At 44.3% G+C, this 18,153-nt stretch overlaps 1 protein-coding gene across 1 annotated transcript in view; it reads left to right on the forward strand.

Annotated features, from left to right (window-relative positions):
* Nucleotides 1–15,020, forward strand: part of Sec16b (SEC16 homolog B, endoplasmic reticulum export factor) — a 44,366-nt gene extending 29,346 nt beyond the window's left edge. The window contains exons 16-26 of the mRNA XM_005363929.3: nucleotides 4,181–4,321; nucleotides 5,409–5,522; nucleotides 6,291–6,363; nucleotides 7,464–7,775; nucleotides 8,584–8,651; nucleotides 11,199–11,351; nucleotides 11,519–11,617; nucleotides 12,175–12,283; nucleotides 12,412–12,491; nucleotides 13,378–13,476; nucleotides 14,014–15,020. Of these exons, the coding sequence (XP_005363986.1) occupies nucleotides 4,181–4,321; nucleotides 5,409–5,522; nucleotides 6,291–6,363; nucleotides 7,464–7,775; nucleotides 8,584–8,651; nucleotides 11,199–11,351; nucleotides 11,519–11,617; nucleotides 12,175–12,283; nucleotides 12,412–12,491; nucleotides 13,378–13,476; nucleotides 14,014–14,085 (1,320 nt within the window). The 3' untranslated portion in view covers nucleotides 14,086–15,020. The remainder of the gene's footprint in view (nucleotides 1–4,180; nucleotides 4,322–5,408; nucleotides 5,523–6,290; nucleotides 6,364–7,463; nucleotides 7,776–8,583; nucleotides 8,652–11,198; nucleotides 11,352–11,518; nucleotides 11,618–12,174; nucleotides 12,284–12,411; nucleotides 12,492–13,377; nucleotides 13,477–14,013) is intronic.
* Nucleotides 15,021–18,153: the final 3,133 nt, after the last annotated feature.

The raw sequence follows: 18,153 nt of genomic DNA on the forward strand, positions 1-18,153 counted from the left end.
AACTAGCTCTTGTAGACCAGGCTGGCCTCAAACTCACAGAGATCCACCTGCCTCTGCCTCCCGAGTGCTGGGATTAAAGGCGTGCGCCACCACCATCTGGCCATTATCCTCTTTTTGTCTAAATTAAAAGAAATGTTTTAACTCTAACACAGTAAAACTATACACAATAAGAACAATTATTAGGTAACAATTACATTTACAATGTCCAGTTCATTTGTGTTTGGCAACTTTGGAGAAAATTCTCTATCATTTGTCCTATCTTTTGAGTCCAAAGTTTTATACTTTTTATCATTACTTGTATTAGCAACCCAAAAACTATTGTTTTAGACCTAAAAACATTTTCTCAGATAAATAATTTAAACTTTTATGTTTCCCCACCTTATACACTTTACATCTTTTATGCAAGTTTTTTTCTGAATTTTGGTAACAGAAAATTTTAACTATAATGATCTCATCTTCACGTCCATCAGAGACGCAGGAAAGATATAATATTACCTGACTAAACAGGAAGTGCCGAGAAAGCAACTTCTAAAACTATAGTAATGACAGAAGCATCTTGCTGCCTTGAGAGTCACCTAAGGTTCCCCTACACTGTTGGGGCATCCATGTTTGGTCTATGGGCTTGGAATATCCTACATACTTTTCTATGAAGCAGCAATTTTGAAGAACTGTCCCACTTCTCTTCTTGGCAAAGTTCAGCAGTCTTTTTCCTTTGTGTCCTGCTTGTCCCATTTGTATAGTATATTGTCAGCACTTGAGGCAAGGGTAATTTCTTGACCAAATGACTAGTTTTGCCACACACACAATGAAAGAAAACTCCATATGGAGATTAGATGTGTCTCACTGTCATGAAAAGCCTTCTTATCAAAACATTTTAAATGACATATTCTGTAGGTTTTTGAAGTATTTGAAGACCATTTATATATTTAAAATATATCTCTTTGACCCTGAAAACATGCATAACACAACTATAAGTTTGATTGTTATAGAAGACTAACTACTAACCTGTTTTTCTCTATTATTCTAAATAGCTTTCAAGGACTAAAACTTTACATTACATTTTAAAATGAGCTGTACAGGTACAATACCTTAAACAAGAGTAGAAACATATATACAGTATAACAAAAATAGCCTTAAATTTGTATCAACATACAAAAATCCATACCAACATAAGATACTTGAGATGAGTAGTTGTTCAAAAGTAGACTCAGCAATTCACCCTTTTATCCCATCATTTTTATACTGTACCCCCTTTTACTTTTCAGAAAGAGATTCCTGAATCTAATCTTCTTTGTTCAGCTTTTCTCCCAATCATGACCAATAGCAACTTGTAACCAATCCCCCTAACCAATGACAAATATTTATAACCCACAATGACCCAAAACCACTCACACCACTTCTTGGGAATGTGAACATTGTGTCCTCGAGACTGTTTCCTGTTTTCTGGGGCCAACAGCATCTCCAGGGGACCCCGAGAATATTGAGATAATGGTGAAGTCCTAAGAAAACTAGCTATGACATTTGTTGTCTAGTCTCTATGTGATAGGAAAGTGGAAGGCTTATCTGAAGTCCTGGCTAGAATAGTCTATGAGGCTGGACCATCCCAGCTAGCAGCTTTGAAGTCATTTCTGACTGCAGAACTCTGAGGAAACTCCAACAGAGGCTCTCTGAGAGGCTGGAGCACCAGGGCCACCCATTGTCATTGGTGTCTAGTCCCCTAGTTCTGAAAACTTTCAAAGGTAATATACATATTTACATTAACATAAATATGGACTGTGTGTTATAGACAAGCCAGCCAAAGATGATTTTTTTTGTTTTATGTTTGAGCAGATAAAAGATGTCTGTCAAGTTTGTTTGGGCTGTATAACCAAACCTCTGTCCATGCCATATGAAAAGGTGGCATGTGGTAATAAGTCATGAGGACTCTGTAGCCAACAAGATTTATCATGTCTCATCCAGTCTCAGAGCTGTTCCCATAGTAGAGGGACCAACATATACATCACCTACCCTGTAATCTGTCTTTTTTATGTCTGCAGCCTAAATTTTTAGGAGTTCTCCCCCAATCAAATCTGATCTTCATCAATTTTGAAGAGAACCATAACCTTTTGTTTCCTGTAGAAACAAAAGCAAAACTTCTCCCCCCAGTGCAATATATTTTTTGACTTTTGTTTTGAAGTTACGGCATTCTTAAAATATATTTATTGGATGGTTTAATTTAGCAGTTTTCATAATCCAATGTCTCTCAGCAGCTATTATTTTTCTTTGTTCATTAACATTTAAAAAATTCAAAGTCAATAAAACAAAATACAGGATCCAGACATGCTGTGTGTTTCCCATTTTATGTGGCTTATTCTTTCTATATTACTTTATTTTTTCTTTAAAGACTTTATTTTACTATTTTTAAACTGTTTTTTAATGTCTACACACATTTTCATTTTCTTCTTTAGAGTCTAAGCACATTTTAAGACATACTGTACCTTTTTAGAGGTTTTCTGTTTCTGTACTGGCTTTACTAAGTGCCTGCAGCATTTTCTGACCATGTGAGACAAATCTTAATCTGCATGTCAGCCCCTGCATGGGTTCGTGGCTGGCTGCAGCCTGCAGGCAGCAGCTGGAAGCCACATCTGTGTGTTCTGTGGCCTGCCTAAGAGATTGGAGGACTAGGAAGCCATGTCTGGCTCCATGTTTGTGTGTTTGGAACTTTTCTTTTAAAGCTTTCTCAGGTCCTATATGGAAATATATGGCCCATGTTGGGTACTATATGTAATAAGTCTTTCTCTGTCCCACCAGCCAGCTTCCAAATAATAATATGAAGACATATTATTAATTATGAAAACTCAGCCCATAGCTTAGTCTTATTTCCAACTAGCTTGCATATCTTAAATTAACCCATACTTTAACATCTACATTCTACCGTGTGACTTCTTACCTTCCTTTCATTCCGTACCTCTGACTTGTCTGCGACTCCTGGTGTCTTCCTCTGTGTGTGCCTAGATTCACCCCAGTTCCTCTCTTTGCTTGGAAGTCCCACCTAGTTTCCCTGTCTAGCTATTGGCCATTTAGCTTTTTATTAAACCAATCACAGTGACACATCTTTATACAGTGTAATCAAATTATCTTGCAACATCAGAAACCTTTTCTAATGAATGGATGTCCTTCAGTGCCTGCTGTTGAGAATGAACATAGCTATAATAGCAACACACAACAATACAAAACATATGCAACCTTGGAATAAATCACTGTATCATTTAATCTCTCTCTTTGAGAGTTTTTACTTGCCTAACTGCTCTTCTATATGGCTGCTGCATAGGCACTTTGGTTTCTTTTCTTTTTCTTCTTCATTTATCCTACCCACAAGCTATGCTGGCACGGTCCTGGACTGAGAGTCATAGCATAGCTATTTTTATTGACTGTTTCCCATACTCAGCATTGTGTACTATGCTTCTTGAATATTATTTCTAATCTTATGGGTTTTCCCCTTTTGCAAAAGAGGTAATTGAGGCTCAGAGGGTTTGGTGTGTTACCAGCTCATGTGTGTACACCATCTGTTCTAAGTACTGTGTGTGAGTCACCTCATTTCATCTTTATAGCTTTTAAAGAAATAGGTGGTATTGTCCATGCTATAATAGGGGAACTGAGGCACAGAAAGGGAAGGGAATTAGCCCGAATGTCCCACACCTAGTATGAGCTTGGATTGGATTGGTTTTGTTTACACCAGAAGCATCATACTTGATCTTGTCCTATAGCTCCTTCTCTGAAAGCCCCTCCCCATTCCTGCGTTTCCTCTGCGCTTCCCTCTGGACTCAGTGCCCTTGCAAAAGCACTCATTTTGTATCTTCATGTGGATCCTTGTGCCTGGGACTGAACTTCACATGCCCAGGCTCCCCGTGATGTGGACTGTTGGATAAAAGGGCTGCCTGTCCAATGTAGCATGGGAAGATGCGTTGATGTGACCCCCACTCCCATCATTTTCTCCATAGTGCAGGAACTGTATGTAGGCTGGATTTGGAGTTGTGCCCATATACAGATAAATTGCCCCAAATGGCACCGGGCCCTTGCTATTTGGATGCCAGAGTGAGCGGAAGCTGGCAGTCAGCTGACTTCCAAGAAGTCTTATCTCCATTTCTCTCCCCCTCTCCTGCCTGGATGGACTCATCACTGGCCCCGTTTCTCTTTGCAGGTGTATAAGCTCCTTTATGCTTCCCGGCTGGCAGATTATGGCCTGGCATCCCAGGCCCTGCATTACTGTGAAGCCATTGGTGAGGCCGTCCTGAGCCAGGGAGGGAGCAGTCACCCTGTGCTATTAGCAGAGCTCATCAAGGTGAGCTTCTCAAAGGGGTCTCTGTAGGTGCTTTATCTTCAGCATTCAGGGAGGCCATTGTAGAGAGGCTTAGACTCCACATTTCATCTTCTTTGAACATGCTGCGGAATTGGAGACCACAGCTGTCTTTGACCATGTATGCATGCCCCGATGTGATAAGCAGAAGCCTGCCCGCACAAAGAACAACGGGCTGGACAGGGGGCAGAGGGGCTGGGGACTGGAAAGTGGGCGTTGTTTCTGTTTTTCTGGTACAGTTAAACCGCTAGCTGCGGTGAGCTGTTGTAATTACCAAAGCAGGCCTTTGAAAATAGATTTTAGTGATTAAAACAGGAAATGATCCTTATTAAAATACTTTTAAATGCATAGAATATTTTATCACGTGTGGGACACATAAAAAAAAAAAGAAAACAAAAACATACCAGTCCTTAGTTCCTTGGGAAGAAAACAACGATCAGGCAAATAGTTGTTCCAATTAGCTGAAGAAAAAACTCCATTAGCTGGGGAGTAGAAGGCACGGTGCGCTTCAGTTTGCCTGTTGCTTTACACGAGGCCCAAGTGTTAGATTCTGTAACCAATAAAGTCTGTGCCGCAGAGGTCCCCCTCCCCCCATGCACTGATATTTCAGCTGGAGGATTGATGGCCCAGATACAGAACACGATTGACGCCTCGAATCGGAAAGCAGCATCAGGTTGTTAGCGGTGTAGATCTGAGCTCCTTCCTGCCCAGACCAGAACCAGAATCAGCATGAACAAGGTGCCTGTGTTCCCCGCATTACTATTCTAGAAGTTTCTTGCGGAGAAGACAGCTTTGCAGAGCACAAAGCTGAGGAGCTATTTTTTAACTCTCATATTTGGGGGAAATAATGCCAAAATGGGTTGCTTATTTATTGATGCTGCAATTTTGGGAGGAGATCGGCTGAATTTGTTATTTCTCAATTATTTTTTATAATGTGATGTGTGAGTGAATTACGACTCCGTCTCCCTCCTTATTGCCTCTTTCCCGTGCTGTTTTCCCTTGTGCCCCATTTCTCTCTCTTCTCGTCCTCTCTCACTTTCTACCCCCTGGCCCACCTGGAAACTCGGCTCAGCTTGCAGAGAAACTGAAGCTGTCAGACCCTCTGGTTCTAGAAAGACGCCCTGGGGACAGGGACCTGGAACCAGATTGGCTAGTGCAACTGCGGAGGCAGCACAAGGAACTGGAGGTGAGCTGGGTGATACCAGAGTCACTGGGTACCCTGTGTTTCCCAGACATAGACTGGACACAGAAGGGCCCAGTTCCCAGCCCTGGGCATCTCCCATCACTTCTGAGGCAAGGTCAATGTCCCCAGTGTTGGGATTCAGAGCTTTCTGTTCACTCCGTTTTTTGCCATGTGCAAACATTTTCCTGTGTTTGCCTAGTGCCACAGGGGGGCGATCTTCCCAGCCACTCTGTCTCTGAGGTCCCAGAGAATGCTTCGCAGCCATCAAAGCTTCCCCATCTCTGTTAGGAACAATGGATCACAGTGGACCTGTGTCACTTTCATGTAATGTAGGGCAATTGCTTAAAAGACTTCCGGGCCTTTCCTTTTTGTTCTGACAATTGCAAAAGCTGCTGGCCATAATCAGAAGAGTAATTGGAGCAGGGCCTCCCCCATTTCCTTTCTTCCACTCTGCTCTGAAGACAGGACAAAGTGGATTTTTAAATGTACACGGCCCTTTCACCTTCCCTGGGTAGCGAATCCAGAGGCCTACAGTTTAGTTCCCTGCTTCGGCCCCTCACTCTGGGGAGGATGGTGACACTGGCTATAGCTATCCTGGCCTGCTCTGAGCTGAGCAGGGAGACCTAAGAAACAGTGTCTCATCTGCATGACTCTGGGCCCTGGGCATTTCAGTGGCGTTTCCTTGTCTGGCCATGGTTTCAGCATTACCTTGACTTTTGCCCTGATTTTCCTTTATATTGTTTAAAAGGATTTTTACTTTATTTCAAACAGCAAAGTAAAGCAGGAGACCTTGGAGACCTCAGTTCTACTAATTCACATATTTATGGAGCCAGAGGAACAACAGGTACTGCGCGCAGAGCTCTGACTGCTAGAATGTGACTAAAATACTCTCAGCCACCCACGCGTCCCCTTCCTTGGTGACTTCCTTGTCTGGGAATTAGGCCTTTTGATCCAGACTGCCTTTTCTGACTGGCCCTTGCTGGCCTTACACACCTGGACACGTCCGAATTCTTGTAGCATGAAGGTTTTTTACTTTTTAGGCTGGGTTTTCAAATACTTGACTATTTCATGTTTTTCATTGCTACCCAATTGCCTCACCTGTGTGAATACCTTGCTCCCGGTTAGATATCTTTCTTGAGGCCAGAGACTATACATTATTAGTATTTTATATTAGTGTTCTAGACATTGGAAGAATGAAGATTTTGAGCTTTCAATCAGCCATATAAGTTTCAAAGTGTTTTCTCCACCTCCTTATTCCTCCTCCAGCATGCCTCTAAGTGTCTGGTCAGTAGGAGTTAAATTACAAATTAACTCCATACATTTCCCAGAAATCATTCCCCTGATTCAGACAAGGGCCCTTGCCTTCTTTTGCTTGCTGGATGGGTGGAATGTAAGGAGGTTTTGGCTTCTGTTTCTTGTCTTTTTGAGAGCTTGTCTGGGTGTTTCTACATGGTGACATTCTTCCGGCCCTGGAACATAAAGGCTGGCACCCCACAGCATCCCTACACCCTCAGGCCAAACATTTCTCATACCCACACTTTAATCGATCATACCAGCAAGGCCCCTTCCAGGGCAGATAGACCCCAATTCTTTACAACTAAAGCCATCATTTCTAGAATGTCACTCAATTTTCTTTCAACTGTAAGCTTTTAAAGTCTAATGAGGCCCGCTTAAAGTAGAGTGTGTAAACATGCAAATATTGAAAGGTGTAGAGTTCAGTCGGATGCCATTTCTGGCCTCTCAACCCGTAGGAGAAAGGCTCCGAGATCATCCCAGAGCGGAGGGCACCATTCTGAAAGCAGCAGGGAGGGAGTTTGTCAGCTTCACTCGCTGTCATTAGGAAGCCACACAGAGCAGCCAGTCCGTGTGATTGCTTTCTGGAGAGGGCAAGAGCAGGAATGGCTAAGAATGATTTGTCTGTAACTGCCACATCTTCTTCCTTAGACACTACCTACCAGTATCTTCCAGGATATCAAAGCTACGCGGGAGACCCTGGGTACAGCTCAGTCCCGTGGCCAATGCCTGAGCAGACAGGCCTGACCCAACCCATTCCACAGCAGCCTTTGCCCCCGCAGCGAGATCCCTACTCAGAGAGAGAAGGCTTGGGGTACATGGGGACCCCGGTGCCTCTTTATTCGGTTCCTGCAACCCACTTGTCAGTGACCAGTGGTGACGGCAGCAACAAGAGCGTGGCAGTGACAGGGACTCCTGGAGCAAGGGCTGGGGAGGAAATGGCGCGGATACATCCTTCCCTTGGTAAGACCTGCCGGCCAGGGGGAGGGTGGAAGTCTTGGTGGTAAAAAGACAAATGAGGGAGGCACAGGGACCGGTGGGCTTGGCACTAACAAAGGCACATGGGAATGCACTTTGGGTCTGCTCTCGCTAACCTGAAGGAGTGTGTGCTCTTCTGGCCCACACACCTGTATGCGGGAAAAAGCAGAGCAGGACAGACATCACTGTTCTGTCTTTTCCTTGGAATATGTGGTTTGACATGTTGTCGAGGTTACAAAGTAGTGACGAAAATGCCCTGTGTCTCATGGATGGTGGTCAAGGGGCTTCTTTCTGGTATCATCTTCAACCCAGGATCTTATTGACAGGACCTGTGGCTGGGACTGTATTCCTAGTCTGGTTCGGCATTTCTTCAGGCCTGAAGGCCTTGGGGAGAAGAAGGCTACACACAGGGGAAAGACACTGAGTGATGTGAACGGGTTTCTGGGTACCACAAAGGAATATTAGACCACAACCCTTTAACATGAAGCCTTAGCTGAGATAGAGACCCGCATGGAAGGAGGGTGGGAACAGCCCCTAGGATCTAGCTCTATGTTGCTGTGACTCCTTACATACCTATGGAACAACCTTGGTGTTTAGCAGGTAGAGTTGGGTTGGCCAGTGTGTCACGAGGTGGCGTGAATTGAGTGGAACCAAGCAAGTAGATTTTGCATTTGCTGTGACCTGCTTGTGGTATAAACTCTTGCCACTTAAGCCACTGGGTCTCCATTTCCTTTCTTCAAGATGGGTAGGAAGAGCACAAATTGAGGCTCTTTGTTTTTCTTTGGTGCTTTAGGGGAGAACACAGCCCCTCAAGAACCTCTACAAGATCCCGATGGTCTAGAAGTCGTTTCCAGTCCTCAGGTGAGTACGGGAACTACTGGTAACTACTCCAAATGCATCTGCTGTTTGCTATTGGCCCTGGTTTCTCAGCCACACCCAGGCTCCCCTCGGGCACTGGGAATGCTTTCTTCTACCATGTGCAAATCATTCCTTGTTTCTTTTCATCTGAAACCCCGAGAGTTGGAAAAGAGGCTGTGTTCTTGTGTATGCTTAGTTCCACCTGTCCCCCAGGCTGTGTCATTGGGGGACAGAGCAGTAGAGATGGCTGATAGGTGGCTCTCTGTTCTTCTGCACCCTCTTCTTCCATGTTGAGGAGCAGCACTAGTGTTTATTTTGACATTCACCTTGGTTTATGTCAGATCTCTATGGTAGGACTGAGAGCAACTGCTGTGTCTCTTCTCTCAGCTGCCCAATCCTTCTTTCTACCTATTGCCGACAGACTGCACAGCACCCAACTCTGATGCCAAACAAGATGTTCTGAAGCATTGCATTGGTTAAACGATTACATCACATAGTTAAGTAGTAATGGGCTACAGATCTTTTGTTTTTTAAATTTAGATTTATTTATTTTTTATGTGTATGTGTGTCTTGCCTGCATGTATGTCTGTGTACCATGTGTGTGTGTGCCTGGTACCCTCAGGGGCCAGAAGAAAGAACCAGATCTCCTGAAACTGTAGTTATGGATGATTATGAACCACCATGTGGGCACTGGGAATTGAACCCATGTCTTTGGAAGACCAGACAGTACTCTTAACCACTGAGCAATCTCTCAGCCCCAGGGCTATGGCTCTTTTAAAAAATTATACTTTTCTTTTGTAGAAAAAGTAGTACGCTATTGTTATAGAAAAATTAAAATGAAGAATCAAGTAAATGCTACTCAGAATTTCATAGTAAATGTTTTGGCTCTCCCATTAGTTTTTCCTCATGTATGTGTATATATGTACATATATGTATATTAATAAATATATATGTACATGCTTTTCAATAGTTAAAACAGGTGTATTTTTCTACTTGTTATTTAACACCCTTTAAGATTTTTTCTATCATTCACAAGTATATTTTCAGAAATGGTATGACAAGATCCATTGTGTGAAAGTATTTCATTCCTTTGCAAGTGTCTGCCAGACTCTAACAGCGTGCCAGGCACAGTGGTGGGGCTGGGCATGCATCAGTGGACAGATACAGCCAGCCTGATGCTGTATCGTCTGATGGAGGGAGCTAGAGATGAACAGTGGGCGGAGAGGAGGGACCAGGGCCGTGTCTCTGAGGAAGTCTTTGAGCAGAGGTCAAAGGACAGCATGGAAATGAGTCAGGTGACTAGAGCACAGGTATCACTGTAGAGGGAGCCCTGCATGGACACCTTGGATTAGTGAGGAAGATTCCTGTTAGACTGTGGAGTGCTCAAGGGAGGGGACTTACAAACAGGCCTTTTCTTCTCTGCCATTTCCCTTCCACCCCCCTCCTTTTCTGCTGTGCTTTTCCATTCCCTGCCTCCTTTCTTTTACTCTTCCACAGCACAGATTGTGGCCGCCCTAGAATATAGGCTCTTGCCTATGTCTTGACTTATGGAATTGGAAGAGATTCTTAGGAGGAAAGCCAGGTTAGAGTTCCCTCTCTGTATTTTAATAGCTGTGTGTCTTTGGGCATGGCTACGCTCTGGTTTTCTCATATTTGAAACTAGAGGATAATGATAGTGCGCTTCTCATGGTACTATTGGAAGGATTCAGTGGATCATGATACGAAAAGCACTTAGAACAGCGTCTGGAACTCTGAAGACATTATAACCGTACACATAAAAAATATAGCCCTTCCTGTATTCTTGCTATAGTATTTTGTGTAGTTTTTATTAATTGTACTCTATTGAGAATGTAAAATGAAAATACAATATAAAGAGCAATATGTTGCATTATTACACTCATATAAGATATTTAGTATAGGCAAACTCAATGAGACTGGATAGAATGGGGCAGAGGTGGCCGGGCTTTGCAGATGGGGCTAGGCAGGTAGTGTTTCTGATGGGATGAGGAGAAATGCTGGGCATGGGTACTGCTGATATCTGGACAATACTGTGCATATACTTAATGCCACTGCATTATGGTTAAAGTGAACTTTATTGACGATGCATATTTTACCAGGCTAAGGGAAAGTTAGTAGGAAGTGGGGCGTGGGTGTTTTTGGCTCCCTTCTGGTGTGTATGTTCAGTTATTCTTGGGAGAGCCTGTTAGGAAACAAGCTCTGAGGTTAGATGCACTGGCTGCTAACTTTTCTGGCTTCAGAGTGTGAGGGTCTCTCAGAGGCGCTCCAGGAACCTTTTCATCCCCAGCAGTAGCTTCTAGTTCTGGAGACTCTGACCTGGAGCGGTTATATGACAGACAAACCCGCAGTGTTAGGGAGGGAATGAAGACTGGGTGGGTCTGGGCTTGCTCACCTATGCTCAGGCATTTTCATGGGGAAGACTGCCTCCCTCCCCAGCAGCTAGCCCTGGGCTCAGAGTGAGAGGTTGTATGGACATGGGCTCTGCCATCTGTTAAGCTCCTTGCGAATCTCTGTTGTTTCATTTTATCTCAGGCACCACCAGCTCCCAGAGCTCAAAGGTTTTCTGAGGATTCCACAGTTTCAGCCAAGGAAGAAGAGGGGGGATCTTCGGAGGGGGCAGACGAGCCATCTCACCACGATATTTCACAGAGAGGAAAGCCAGGGGATGGGAAAACGGCTACAAAGGTCGGAGGACTTGTTCCTTTCTCTATTCCCCTGCTTCATCCCTGTTTCAAACAGTGGATCAGAGTCCAGAGCCCTGTCCCCCGCAACACTCATACCCGGCTGGGCAGCTCTCACAGTTGGTGAGAGAAAAAAGTCCAGTGGCCTTAACAATACCCCTTGCCCTTCAGAGCTCTGGATTTGGCTGGTTCAGTTGGTTTCGATCAAAGCCTGCCAACAGCGCGTCCCCCTCTGGAGATGAAGACTCCTCGGGCAGCTCTGACTCAGAGGTAACCTCCACAGATGGGCTGGCAGCCCCTCCCTGTAGACCCAGAGGAAACCCAGACACATCATAGCCCTGGCATCACACTCTACCTTGGGCTGAAAGAAAGGAGACCACAGGAAATAAATCTGTTTTTAAAGGCAAAAGGCAGAGTGAGACAGGCTTTGGAAGTCTGACATAGTGGGTCATGCCTGTAATCAAAACTTTTAGAATGCTGAAGCAGGAGGATTGCTATGAGTTCTAGGACAGCTTGGGCTACATAGTTTGACCTTATTTCACAAAAAAGCAACACACACACACACACACACACACACACACACACACACACGAGAGGGGGGGGAGAGAGGAAAAGGGTAGAAATATTAGAAAATTAAGATGGAGAATTTTTACTTCAGAGGTTTAGCAGCAGGAAGCCGGCCCACATTCTTAGAAGCTTCACAGAAGGAAATGGTGTTGGTGGGGAGTTGCCTACATGGAGATCACCACTGTGGATGCCAGAGCACATGTAGGTTGGCATGAATTTGTTGAGCACTGATGTCATCCCTCCTCTTTTCCACCAAGCAGGAGTCTCCCAGCACATCACCTCCTCACCATACTGGCCTGGGTCTCTCACCAACACCTCCACTTGAGTCCCCATCTCTCTCAGATGCCAGCACCTCCTCCAGAGGCATAGGTACCGCCAGTTTCATCTTTTGGGTCATCTCTGGTGCTTTTGGTGCTCCTAGACTGGGCCTACTCTCTTGCACGTGGAAACCCCTCAGTCCTGAGTGTGTGAGACAGCTCTGATTCCTTGCCTTCTAGGTGGGAGCAATCCACTTGGATCTTTGAACAGCAGTGGGCTAGCTGAAGTCAGTGGGATTGGAGGCTTCTCAGGGCCACAGGTGAGCAGGCTACTGACTGGGGCCTAGGAGTCCAGAAGACCCCTGTGTGTGTGAGGACTGAATGTCTTCAGCAGCCTGAGGAGTATTCCTGTAAAGGATGAACTTCTCAGGTCATGGAGACAACTTCTGTAAGACTCTGCTCCAGCTGCCTACGTAGTACCTCAGCCTGGAGGGCCTAGACAATGGCAGGGCAGTTTCTCACAAATCTAGGGCATGCAGAAGTGCATGGCCAAGGCGCTGCTGGCTGATCTGGTTTCTTCTGAGGCTTTCTCTTTGTTTTGCAGCAGGCTGCTCTCCCTGTGTCTTCACTGGATCTTCCCTCTTTATGTGTCTAACATGTCTGTGTTAACTTTCCTCCTTTTGTAAGGATACCACGCGTGTTGGGTGGGGCACCTGTGCAGCTTCTTTCAGGATTCTGTCTCATGCTGAGAAACTGGGGCTTTATCATGTGCAGTTTTGGAGGGTCACACTTCAGTCTGTACAGCTCAAATGGAGTTCAGGGACTGGCTGCTTTTCTCTTAGTGGGAAGTGGAGTTCACTCATGTGCACTTGGCTGGGGCTATCATAAATTCTTTACAAATTGTCTGTATAGCTAGGAAAACGTTTCTATTTCCTGAAGCCTGGTTGGAGTGCTCTTGTACTATCTGAGGCCTTTTGAAGAGTTTAATAGTGATTTTGATGTCTGATCTAATTTATTGTGACTCTTCCTACTTTCTTTGGGTCTAAGGGCTGCTGTCTCTGCATGGCCATCCCAGGTCCTGGCATTGGTCGTGGCCACTTGAGTTTTATAAGAAACCCTTCTGTTGTCCAACGCTGATTCCTGTGGGAGGTTCTAATCTAACAGGAAGCAGCCACAGATCAGATTCTCTGTTATTTGCATCCACAGGGTGTTTCTTCTGAGTTCTACTCCCCACCAGGTGCTCTGCCTCCTCCACCCACCTTGCAAGGTGCTGTTCCTCTCTACAACCCATCCCAGGTCCCTCAGGTAAGGACCATTCTTATGGGGAGGAGTTAAGAGGTCAGGTCATAGACCAAGAAGGGTGGCGCACAATTCCACTTTTCCACACACTGAATGTGAGCCTTTCCTACATCAGTAAAATAGAACTAGCGGAAGTTATTGCAAACCTAGTATGTATGTAATATGGTACCTAGAAAATGCTCAGGAAATGTCACAGCTCTGAACATCACTCTTAATCTGTAATTGATCCTGAGACATGAGAGACACAGTGCTGATGTTTTGGTGTGGTCCTGTCTTGGGGTGAGGGGATTCCTGTAAACTTTGAGAGGAGCCATACTCTCTGCTCCTCAGTGCTCCTAGGATGGCTCTAGATATATCCTTTGGCCTTTGCTGTTTCTAAAATCAAGCTTCCCTTCATCGTTCAGAGGTGAAGGTTGTGCGTTAGAATGAACACAGTGTCGAGAAGTCACCTACAGCTGCAGTAGGTACCCTGCTCAACATGCTAGTCCCATAGTGGAGACATTCTCAGAGCTTTCCTCTAGTGTCGCGTCTCTTCTTTTCCAGCTTTCTACAGCTACTAACCTGAACCGGCCAAATCGCCTAGCCCAGCGCCGCTACCCAACCCAACCATGCTGAGAGTGAGCATTTGTTCCAGGCTTGTGAGAATGACCACTCACCCATCCCGGACTCATCTCCTGGAGCTCCAGTGCCACCACTCAGTGCCCCACTCACCTCATGTTCAGGGACTCACTGTGAACCACAGAACGAGGCTACCTGATGTTAAAGGGCAGGATCTCCCTAGACACAACTTGGTCTAGTCTTCAGCTTAGCTTTAAAGTGATGGGAATTATCTCATCGTATGGAGGAGCAGGGGATAATGTCCTCATTTGACTGTCACGCAGCAGCACTTGGGCTGGGAGCTTGAGAACCTCAGGAAAATGAGGGTCCTGAGAACCCTATGACAAGAACCAAAATGACACTACTGGGCTATGCAGCAGGGACTTGGAGCAACATCCCAGAATAGCTTGGACTCCTTCCTTTGACTTGCTTAAAGACCAGTTTATGGCTCTTGTTAGCAAAGTTTTTACATTGAATTTGATTATTGCTGCCCTTCAGTGATTCCTTTTTCAATGACATTTCAGCAATTTTCCTCCTGGTCCCAGTTTTGAGCACGTTTTCTATGTGGTTCAGACTAATTATATTTCTCTCACTTTCTTAGCTGGTCCTATTTTTTCCCATTCTGACATCTGGCTATCAAGTTAGATTGCTGTAGGCATCATATTGTCATGGTAACTACTGAAGCTAATGATGCGGATGGATGGAACATCAGTATAATAAATAATGGAAAACGTTTCCTAAAAACGTCATCCTTTCCAGAAGAGGGAGGAATGAGTGTCTCACATTGTGAATACCTGTCTTCCTACCTCAGGCCTTTGCAAATGGATGTTCTGAGGGTCACTGGGGCCCGATGGAGGAGGGAGAGATCTTGGAAATTTCCATTTTTTCCTTTCAAACCTCAAATAGGAATGATTCTTGCTGTTTGTCAGATTTGCTTCAAATTGCTCCTCACAAAGAACATTTTTTTTGTAAGTGTAATTGTACATAAAAGTTTTATACTTTAATGTACTATAGTTCCGATGTTGATAGCGATTAAATCCAGATAATTTTATAGCAAATTCTTGTCTCTGGCTGGTTTCTGCAGAGGGAGAAAATACATTGATGGTCTCTTCCCTGAAGTCTTTCTAATAATGGTCCCATTGTGTGATCAGGTGTGAATAGCTAGAAAGAGCCCTTTGTTAATGGAGAATCAAAGACTGGTCCTCTTAACTTCCAGGTCTACTCTAATGCTATCATTTTTTTTTTCCAATTTAAGAAGCAGGAACAAAAGCTCCTCTAACCGACTAGTCACTTCACCGGATGAATGTGGCATATTCTGTTCCTTATTTTTTTCATCTTAGATGAAATTAGAAACCATGTACATAATTTTTTTGTACCTGGAAAACCCTCATAATGTGCAGCTTTCCTTTCTTCCTAAGACTCCTGCTTCCTAGCTTTGGTATGTTGGCACCTAGCTGCAGTACCCTCGCAGCTGGGTGTGAGTATCCCAGGCACCAAGCTGTCGAGACTCGAACTCTGCCCATGCACAGTTCACCTTGTAACCATGGACAAGGTTGCTTCACTGGCCTGTGTTTCAGTTTTCTCATTTATAAAATTACGGTAATGATAATAATACCTACCTTACATGGAAAGAGCTGGAGTTAAAAGAGTGAAGGTCCTGGAAATGTAGACGGTTCACACTAAGAGCTTTGTGTTACAAATTATTAGTGTATAACTAGTAAGCAACATACAGGACTTTGACTTTTGTCTGCCAGATTTCTTGTGTCATTTTTTGATATAGTGTCTGGTGGGAATGATAATTTTAAAATACTTCTTGAGATGTTTCTTAATTGGAAAGTCAGTTTCCCTGGTATCCAATCTGCCACCTTGTTCAGCCAAAGGCATAGTTCCCCTGGGAGCAACAGCACAGGGAATGTCGTACTCAAGAAAGAGAGCACTTCAGAGGAAGGCCCTGAAGACCCAAGAAGAAGGCCAAGACCTCCCTGCTTAAGTCCTTACTCCTTTGCTCAGACGTTCGCAGGAAACCAATGACTACAGTGTTCAACAAAGCAAGCAAGCACTGAGCTTCTTCCTTAAATCCCCAACATAACACACAGCTCTGAATGCAAGGGCTTCCTGGGAGGGACTGACAGGATATTTTATGCACCAGAGAAGGAAGAGGTTCATGATACTTATGCTAATTCATGATGGAACGTTTTCACCATGGCAAAGTCAGAATGTGTCCATCAGTCTTGTGTATGCTTGATTAAAACAAATCCATTGCTCATTGATCAGGACAGTTAGGTTCAGGAAGGGTCTGACGAATTGGGGTTACTCTAAGTTCTTCACTGTTTATCAGCTTTGAAATGTGTAGCAGTGGCCATGTTGCTGAAGGTCACAGTCGTTTAACAACTTTAACTGGTAGAAACTAGATGTGGTGAGACACATTTATTTTTTACAGCTATTTTCTCCCCTCCTTTTACAAGTCAGGAGGGTATGGTTGAAATGGGAAAGCAATGGTTTTGGACACCTTTTCCTCTTCCACAGCCTAGGAGGGCTTGCAAGACTGGTTTGGTACTATGGCCAATGTGTTGGGGGGGCATAGTAACTGGATCCTGGGGACGGCCATGTCTGTCATGAGAGATAGAGCTCTCTCTAAAAGGGAATAATCTAGAAAGAAATAATTGCAGTTTCCCAAAAGGCCAGAGGGGACCAGTGGTGTTCAGAAGACAACAGATCTAGACAGGAACAGAGAAAGACACAAAGAAGCTGTGCGGGCCATACACCTTTCCTATCACCAAGTGTCATTTGAGGAGAGAAACAACAATAGAATTCTATATTTAAGACAGAATAAATGGACAAAAGACACCATTTAAAAGGAAGAGCTTGAGACAAATGTGTTTTCTCCTCTTCCTCAGTGGAGCAGAAACTTGGAGGGAGGATAATTCAGTGAAGGAAAATAAAGCCACATTTTCCTTGTGAAACTGGGTGGTAGGTGCAAATTTGCGATTCAGTTATATACATATAATTTAATATTTATATGAAAACATTTAAACTTAATGTTCAGTAATTTGGAAGAGAACAAACCGTTAAATTCCCTTTAAGTGTCTTTATCACATACCACCATTCTGCTCTTCTGTCTAATCCTCATTCAGGGCTCAGAAATTGTGAATGAGCGCGACACCTCTGTCGCGTGCAGACACTTCCCTTCCAACTCCAAGCAGGCTTCAGACTGCCCAGGATCAAAGTCTGTTAGAGTTTTATTTCTCCAAGATGCTTCATTTTGGAGGGAGAGGGCTTCCCTGAATAACCGAAAAGAGGAGCAAAGGACATTACCCAAATCAGAGGGTTTTTTTTCCCCAGCGGGAATATGCAAATACCCTTTTTGCTTGAAAAGGAGTAAGAGCAATGTGATTTGGTTCTCACCAACTTCCTAACCCTTCCACCTGAGAGAGCTGTGGAAGTCATATTCTACGTCATCTGCCTTTTGTCTTCGGCTGGAAACTGCCCTAGTAGCAGCATGATTCTGGAAGTAATAGCAATAGGATGTAGGTGCTGGGCTGAGCTTGCCCCTAAGTATGCCCTCAGTGCTTGCCCATGATGGTGATTTACTTATACCTGGCCATCACTCATTCAGATCCATCAGAAATGGCTTCTTAATGAGACTGAAAGTTCTTTTGAATGAAGATTAATAGCATGTTAAACTGTTTTCATCACAATCTTACTAAGTGGAAGGATCTGCTTCCTATACTTCCTTTCTATACCTTCACATCTCTAGGTAATAGCATTACTTTGGATCAAGATAGCAGCAGTTTAAGTCAACTTTATTGACCTGTGAAAACTGCTTGTTACTTTAACATGAGATGCTTCCTGGCTGCTGCCCATTGTAGAGAGTGCTTATTCAATTTAAAAAGAATCTTAGGGGGGAAACTCCATAGCTTCCATTTAGGTTTCATTGTGCTTTGAATATGAAATGTCCCCCATAGGTTCATGTGCTTGAATGTTTGACCCCTAGCTGATGGTGCTGTTTTGGAGAAGGTTGCAGGACCTTAATAGGAGGATCTGGAAGTGGCCTGCTGTGGGAGAATGCTCTTGTACACTGTAAAG

This window comes from Microtus ochrogaster (assembly GCF_000317375.1).
Source record: "Microtus ochrogaster isolate Prairie Vole_2 chromosome 6 unlocalized genomic scaffold, MicOch1.0 chr6_random_2, whole genome shotgun sequence".
NCBI lineage: Eukaryota > Metazoa > Chordata > Mammalia > Rodentia > Cricetidae > Microtus > Microtus ochrogaster.